Source organism: Anopheles darlingi, chromosome 2 (assembly GCF_943734745.1).
Source record: "Anopheles darlingi chromosome 2, idAnoDarlMG_H_01, whole genome shotgun sequence".
NCBI classification, from domain to species: Eukaryota; Metazoa; Arthropoda; class Insecta; order Diptera; family Culicidae; genus Anopheles; species Anopheles darlingi.
In genome coordinates, this window is record NC_064874.1 from 64,781,195 (window position 1) to 64,789,522 (window position 8,328).

The 8,328-nt window shown below is 51.3% G+C and overlaps 1 protein-coding gene across 1 annotated transcript; it reads right to left on the reverse strand.

The window, feature by feature from the left end:
- Nucleotides 1-3,721: 3,721 nt before the first annotated feature.
- Nucleotides 3,722-7,439, reverse strand: LOC125959726 (facilitated trehalose transporter Tret1-like). The gene is made up of 8 exons (XM_049692619.1): nt 7,284-7,439; nt 6,003-6,372; nt 5,688-5,880; nt 5,378-5,582; nt 4,948-5,180; nt 4,655-4,855; nt 4,496-4,561; nt 3,722-4,047 (listed from the first exon to the last, which is right to left on the reverse strand). The coding sequence occupies exons 1-8, from the start codon at nt 7,336-7,338 to the stop codon at nt 3,895-3,897; spliced, it is 1,476 nt and encodes a 491-aa protein (XP_049548576.1). The 5' UTR covers nt 7,339-7,439; the 3' UTR covers nt 3,722-3,894.
- Between the last annotated feature and the right edge of the window lie 889 nt (nt 7,440-8,328).

Below are 8,328 nucleotides of genomic sequence, written 5' to 3' on the forward strand. Positions count from 1 at the left end.
TGCGGAGCAAAAAGCAGCAGTAGCAATATTTCCTTTCACCAACTATTTCGCAACTCGTTGAAACTGTTCGCCGGAAAGCAGATTGTCATCGCAGACTAGACAAGCCGGCTCGCAAAAAGTTTCCATTTTCAATTTCTACGTTCCCAAGAAAAACTGCTCAATGAACAGCAATACAGAAAAAAAAATCAGTTAAACCATTTAATCAGCACGCCGACTACGGCCGAATGGAAGAGCGACATTCCTAATGATTTATTTTATGGCCAAAATCGAAAAAAACAACTCCACTACAATCTTGACGAGCGTGACGAAACGAACAGCACGAGCTAACAACAACCGATGCTAACAAAGTGAATCAAAGCTAAATTGTACGAAGCAGCTAATAGCGAACAACAACAACAACAAGCAAAAAATAGGGGAAACAGATTTGCCCGTTTCGTCCACAATCATTAGGCATTACGGGCGCAATTCGGGATCGCCGGTAATGAGACTCCGGTAGCCGTCGTTGGAGTTCCCGCCGTGTTGCCCGGCTCCAAAAAATATATAAAACATAAAATAAAACAACTATCCCCCAAAAACCAAACGACAAACAATCATTAAAACCGAGCTGAGATAAGGTTCGCCAGCGAGGCCAAGAGCATGCCCGATTGATGTTGACCATCATCGCGGAACGTGAAGCAAGTAAGAATTTAAATTGGCCCTCAAAATTCCTTCCCGCAGGGCAGGATGTGGTGGTCTCAATAATCCAGCAGCCACCGGCCACCATTTTCGATGGCGCGATCGATTCGCTGGTGTGCGGCCCGTATCAGGATCATCGCGTTCCCTCTAATTAACCGCTTGCCGCCATTAGCTGACCAGAGCGTGCGATGCTTTTGAATCACACACACGCACACGCACTGCAATGCCTATCATCGCCCTGGTCCTGATACCCGAGGCTAGGGGGACTATGCTTTAATGTTTTGTTAATTGATTTACTTTGCGCCGGATGGATCATCACACGAGCCGGGGAATCATGTGTCCCAAATGATTTGCATCAGGATGCAGCATCAGCAGCAGCAGCAGTGTCTAGGGCTAAGGCTTTAATTAGTTTAATTGACGGGGCCGGCCATTGCATTGAGTAATGGCAGGAAGCCCGGCGGATTATTAAGGATGTCCTTTTTGGAGGGCAAATCGTGCATCAAATCGTGGTCCATCAATCGTACCCGGCCGGCCAATCGCATTACAATCGCGCTGACCGCTGACTCCTCTGCGTCTGGACGCGTCTGGAGTGCGTCTGGAGTCACAATTTGAAGCTATCAATCCAATCACGGGCAATTAGGGTGCGGCGTGTGTTAGAAAATGAACGATTCCCCCACCAGATGTGATACAACCGAACTTGGTATCGATGATGATCGATGATGACACTTCTCGGACACGGACTGGCACGGGGAGAGAGAAAAGAAACGAGAAAGCACGGGTGCGTCCCCTTCTCGATTGGTTGTTGCAATGTTGCAGCGGTTGTTGCAGCGGAGACGCTGCTGGCTGCAGGCGAACGGCGAATCGCGGAGCGTGTGTGCTGCACAGCAACAACTGATGGTTGTGGCCAACAGTAGCAGCCCCGATCCCGACCCCTGGGGGTCAACCGAGAAGAGCTAGCAAATGCAATGCACTAGGCAGCGTGGCGCATTCGCCAATCAAGCGCATTCGCTAAGTGATGCACCCAAAATTAGTGCCCTCCCCATCCCGGGTCGCAGGATCATCAATCATCAATTTAGAGAGCGCGTAGAGAACCGAGGGGAGGGGGCGAAAAAAGTGATCAATTTTGGACCGTGGCAACGAACTGGCCCGGAACTAGTGAAGGACACGCACACAACACAAGACTGACTGAGGAAACTTACACCGTAAGCACTGTCCACTCTGATCAGCCCTGGTCAGTATCCTCCCGCGAATCCTGGCACCACCTGAACGTCTACTGTCCGTACGTTTTGCGCAGTACCTTCGGTGGTCATCTGGGGCAGGCATGCAGCAACCAACACACGAACGATACTAGAGCACCATCAGCACCGGGAAGCCCTTGCACGGATCATTACTATCGGCGACATTTTGGACATACTGGCTGACCAGGATCTCGGGTTTTATCAGAAGGACTGGTCGGTCACGGTCGTGGTCACAGACACGCACAGAGACGCACACACGCAGTTTGTGTTGTTTACCTCTGGGCGCGCTAGTTATTACTTTTTCGGTCAACAGTTTTTTGACAGCTAAAGTGAGTGCAGTGAGTTTGTCTGTCTGGGATCTGGTGGGGCCCGGCGCAGCCGAACAGGGTGTTCCTTCCACCAGGAGCCGTTAGCTTTCGTTTTAAACAACACTCTACTTGATTCCTTTGTAAGCTTTTGGTTTGAAAAATATCTATTTAAATTTAAGATAAAATTTCAAATAATGATAGAATTTTTCTTCTGTCATTTGGAGGTCACAGTAGCCCGGTATCAGTATTCTAATTCAAAAACAAAACGGTAAATACTGATCTGGCGAGATTATTTGCTTGTCTGAGCACCCTATCGTCTGATGCGCGAGCCTGCGCACTAAATCCCGGCACTCAACTGGGTCACTCGCGCCCATTGGTTTGCTCGCGGGAGACGAGATGGGCGCCTCCATCGGATCGGACGTCGTAAATCCTTTTGTACCCCCTCCTCTATCTTCTCCTTCTTCTTGTTGTTGAAATGGGGACGAACGTCACGGAGTGACTTGCACGTGGCAAACGTCCCGCATTTCGTCCCGGTCATCAACATCGTTCGGTTGGCCTCGTTTTGCGCGCCAATCGCGGTTACTGCGGCAATGGGCGCGCGCGCGACCTGCGACTGCGACGTTCTGTTTCCAACGAGTGGCGTGCGGGCCCTTTACTGGAATGCCATGCTCGACCACCGGAGACCGGAGACTGGAGAAAGGACATCGAGTTTATGATACGGTTTTAGAGAACTGAAGAGAGACCATAAACGGTGTCGGGGGGCGGGGTGCTGGTTCTATTTCTGGCGGAGTTGACAAAGGCAAACGGAAGCTGCACCGAGTCGTAGGAGTTCTCGGTAGTTCTCTGCAGACAAGATTTTAGCGTCACGTGCCCGTCTAGCCATCGTAAAAGTCTGAAAAGCTTGTTTTGCTCTATTTTCTTTCTATTCCTGTCGCCTGGCGATTTGAGCAAGCGTCCGGATCGATTTTTCTCGATTAAAAAGCCCAGTGGAGGACGCGGTGGACGCTGTTTACACCCCCTCCTCGGGGCACTGAAACGATAATGCCTCCTTCTCCCCTTCGCCGAAACCAAGTAGCAAACAGTCCAGAGATCGGTATCTGCGTGTAGCATCCGTTCGCTTGTTCGCTCGTACTGCGAGTGGACTCAACATTCACGGCACGTCTTGCGGCGAAGTGCCTTCGCCTTAACGAATTAAGTGCTCATTACCCGAACAACAATGAATTGTGCCACCGGCGAGTGGTCCTGGCGAGTGCGAGCAGCTTCGCAGCGAGCAGCATTAAGCTCGAAGTCAAAAGCTCAACCGACCCGATCCGATCCGATCCGATTCGAGCCGTGGGCCTTGTATTAGCGCGAGACGAATCACTGGAACGTGACTACGCGCTTCCTGATGGCCGTATGGGGCGTCCGGCCGTGGTGATGGAAGCGATGATGTTATTTTAAACATTACCGGCCCACAATTAATGCGCCTTTTTATTTTGGTTCCCTCTTTTCTTCTGCTTTTTGCTCCCCTCTGAAAGCTTGTCTGGAAACGCTTTCTCCCTTTTTTGTTTTTTGGTTCTGTCTGAAGTCTTTTTTGATTCTTTTTTCCGGGTTTTTTGCTTTATTTATGAATGAATGGGAAGATGGAGCGTCGCAACCTTCAATTGAAGCGTTTGGCAGGCTGCAGGCGGCTATCATCGTTCCATCAGTTGCTGGATCTGTTCGAAGCTTTTGCCCTTTGTCTCCGGTAGCACCAGCAGCGTGAAGATGGCTCCGATCAGTGAGCTGATGGCAAACATTGACAGCATTACATGCATGCCGAACACAATTCCGATGCTGCCGAAATACTGAAAGAAAAACATAAAGAGAGAAAAAGAGAAAGAGAGTAAAAATAGGGAGAAAAAACAGAAAAGACGAGAGGGAGGTGGTCAATTAAAAGCAAATTTGAAGGCCCATTGGGCGTAATGAAGATATTAGCCTTTATGACGCCCCAACTGGCACGGTTTTGAAATTGAAACCCCGTCAGTACCGGTAGCCAGGGCGATTGCAAAATGCACGGATGCACCATCACGTCAGGCCACTTAGCCTGTCAGCAGCCTGGACAGCAAACCCGGCCAGCCATGCTATCGAAACGATGGCCCGATGGGTTTTGATGATTGTCATCACCTAACCAGCGTGTATGTGTGTGTGTGCGTCCCGGTCCTTCCAGGAACCGGATTGATGACATTTGAATGGCAATTGGTACCGAGACCATCCTTAGAGACCTCAAGGGGTGAAGATGCGAGATGACCTTACCTTGAGGGCTAGGAATGCTAGCGTCCAATTGAAGGCCATACAGAACGTGGTGGCAAATCCTTTGATCTGGAAAGACAAGAGCACACGAGAGCGAATGAAGGGGGACGGGCTGAAAGGTCACAGAATGGTAAGCGCCTGGTGCTGGCTACTCGGGGCTACCTGCTGTGGCATGATTTCACCCAGGATCACGAACGGTAGTGACAAAACGCCCAACGAACCGACGAAGGTTACAGCCGAAAAGCACACCAGCGGCAACCAACGGACCATGCTCAAATCGTAGCCCAACGTCTGCCCGTAGCAGTAGCCAGCAAACACCGACTGACCGATGGCCACACCGAGCGACGAGATGACCAACAGAAGCTGCGGTTTCCAAGGACGACACAGAGAGAGAAAAGGAGAGAGAGAACGAAAAGGATTAGAGCACCATCGGGGCACCAACGGGACCGGTTTACCTTACGTCCCAACCGATCGACCAGCAGCGTCGACGCGTAGCAGCCGCAAAGTTGAATCAGTCCGACGACGATCACCGACTGGTTGGCGGAGAGGCCCGGCCCGTCGCCCGGACCGGCACCCGAACCGGCGAAAACCGATCCGGCATAGTTCATCATATAGAAGCAACCGCAGAACTGGTTGAGCGTCATGAAGAACAGGCAGATCAGGAAGGCGCGCCGGGCATGATTGGTATCTGCCGGTGTGCCCAGGGAGACGGACGCCGTGTGCAGACAGGACATTCCCCCCCCAGCACAATCCCGAAAAAGAGAAGAGAGAGAAGAGAGAGAGAGGTTCAGGTTTAATTTCCGTTCCGTGGTCTGTGGTTCTGGGGAATTCGAAGGAAAGCTCGAGGAGAATTCAAGAAATGGGAAATTGCGGGAGAGTTTTAACTGAAATCTGTCCATCGGAGTCGTCGTGGTGTCGCTCCTGGTGTCTGGTGCTGGTCCGGATGCTGGTTGGTAGTCCTTTCGGCGGGGTACTTCAGTTTGCCACCGGCCGGTTGGAATCTGCTCAACTCTTCCTCGAACTCGGCCGACATCGTGACGACCGTTCCGGTGCGAATGGTCCGGTAAAACCGGAGCGACCGTTCTGCTGCCTGCAAGCGTACAATGGCCAGTTACCGGGAGGGGAGTTAATGTTATGTGGAAACCATTGCACAACATCTACATGTGAGGTGTGGCCTCGTGGCAGGTGGAATTACCTGGTAACGCCGGCGGCTGGCCAGATAGTGCGGTGATTCGGGCATAAAGTAGAAGGTAAGTAGAAAGATGAGCGGTACGGCGAGGCAAACCCAAGCGATGGTACGGTAGGGCAGGAAAGCGCCGGCCAGGTACGCCAGCTCGACCCCGACACAGCAGGAAAGGACAAGCAGCGAGCCGAGAGCGCCACGGTTACTGTGGTAGTAACCGAAATCGGAATCGGAACAGAAAAGTATTAATGAGTGTGTGTGTGTGTTATGTTTCTTTGTCACTGTCCCAAAAAGCCTGTGGCCTGTGGCGTGGGGCTGGCTCTGTACCTTGTTTCGGCCAGCTCCGGGACGTACAGTGGTATCGCCACGTACTGGATGCCACCGGCCAGACCACCCAGGAACCGTGTTCCCATCAGATACCCGGGGTGATCCGCCAGCAGGACCAACGTCCAGGCAGCAACAAGCGGAAATCCGGCCAACCAGGCCGTCCACTTGCGCCCAATCCGATCGACCAGCAGCCCACCCACGAACGTACCGACGATACCACCGATGCAGAGCGCTCCACCGATCCAGGAGGATTCCTCCGGGCTGATCGGACCATGGTCGGCCAGTGGGCTCTGGTCGGCCGACTCGAGCAGTGGTAATGCCGCCGAACTCCAACCACTCACCGTACCGTAGCCAACACCGAGTAGGTTCACTGCAAAAGGAAAACAAAAGATGAAAAACTAACGAATGATAACAAGGGATGTACGTTTTGTGTGGGGAGGGTGAGAGAGAGAGAGAGAGAGAGAGAGAGAGAGAGAGAGAGAGAGAGGCCCAAAGGCATACACGACGGCGGCGACAGCAAGACATCTTGGGCCATTAATCTGTGAAATATGTTTGCGCCATTTGCCTCCGGTGGCAGTGACCGGCACTGACCGTCGATCGAACGCTCGTCTCGATCTCGAGCATAATAACTCTGCACCGTCCCATCCCTCAACCCCCACCCCACAAAGGGAGATTGTCGAGGGTTGTAGATAGGAAAATTGATAAAACAAACAGATCGATCTTCTCGCGCTGGATGCTGGATGGTCGACAGTAATGGTTTCACTCTGCAAGGTTTTATGCCCTCGCCGGAGAGGGTGCAGACAGGGGTGCAGACGGGGGTGGAAAATCCTTTTTCAACAAAACGTGCATTCGCAACGCTCTCGAGTGCCCACGCTCGTGTCGTCATCGCCCATCGCCGAGCGGCGTCCATTTATTCCGTCTGAAGCATCGGAACCCCCGAAAAACGCGATGGAAAATACCGAAAATTCCAAACCATTAGCCGAAGTGCATGGGGTTGGGGTGTTGAGGAGTGGTTCCCGGGGAGTGCGGGGTATCGTAAATGATGTTTGGTTTTGAGCTTAGAGCGGAGCGGAGCACGATAGAACATCGAATTACAATATCATCGAACACCGCATTGAACAGCACACTTGGCACAACCACCACCACCAGCACCAGCACTAGTAGATCGTCGCGGATAACACGGCACGTGGCCAAAGTACCGGTCGGTTATTAACGCCGGTGGATCAAGGAGTAATTGCGGGGAACCGGATTTTGCAAACTTTGCATCCGTGAAAAGCGTACCCAAAATGGAGGCTAGATACTGCCGCAACATGCCGATCCGCACCACGACCGCCATCTTTCGAGGTACGACGCGAACGGAGCGGTGCACTGACACAACACGTCGGAGTCTAAGGGATCACTGCCCGGACATGCCGGAGGCTGCGACTCAGGGCTCGGTCTGGTGCGTCCACCATCGCCACTCGTTGGACATTGTTTGCTTTGATAAACAGCTGCTGCTGGCGGTTGGGTGGTGGGTGAACTGAGCGTCGTCGAGGGCGATCCGTGCTGATTTATGGTGATCACACCCGCACCACCCTTCGTCCCTCACCCCTACCTTCGCCTGACAGTGGGTGGAACGATTTATAATTTCGGGAGCGATTTGAATTACGGGACCAACTGCATAATTATCGTTACATGTTTCCCCCGTGGTTGCTGGTGTCCACACCCATACCCGCGCGTCGCTAGCTAGTAGCAGCCCTAGCAACAGTCGTCAAGCATTTCGGACGCATTCGGGGACAGCAAAATGCTTGGCATTTGCCGGGGAAATGCTCGGTAGAATGATTCTGCGCGTTCACGGAAATGATAAACTTTTTACAATAAAATAGCGACACATCAAAATTAATTATTTTTATGCGTAATTTTTATCAATATTACATTGAAATTTTCAATTTATGCTGAAATTATATCATGTTGTGTCACGATGATTTCACTTTGTTCTACTTTTCAGCGGAGGTACGCGGTCGTCGTTCGGCTGTGGTTTCGTTCGAGTGAAAAATGGTCAAAAAATGGTCGCACCGGGCGCATTGTCCGTGTACGTACAGTCCCGCGCACTTAGAAAAGTGCGTGGTGAGTGAGCGAGATGGAAAATCAAACAGATTAAAGGTAAGTTGTTGAGCAAAGAGGAGATAATTTAATTTGTTTTTAATAATGCCTGGAGAAAGTATGTTGGACAGATAGAACGCATGTTTTGTTGAAGATGTTAGGGTAAAGTTTGGGTAGTTTAGTTCAAAGGAAGTCTGTTGTTACAACATGTTCCAGTTATAAAACAAATTTTGTTTAATCAATA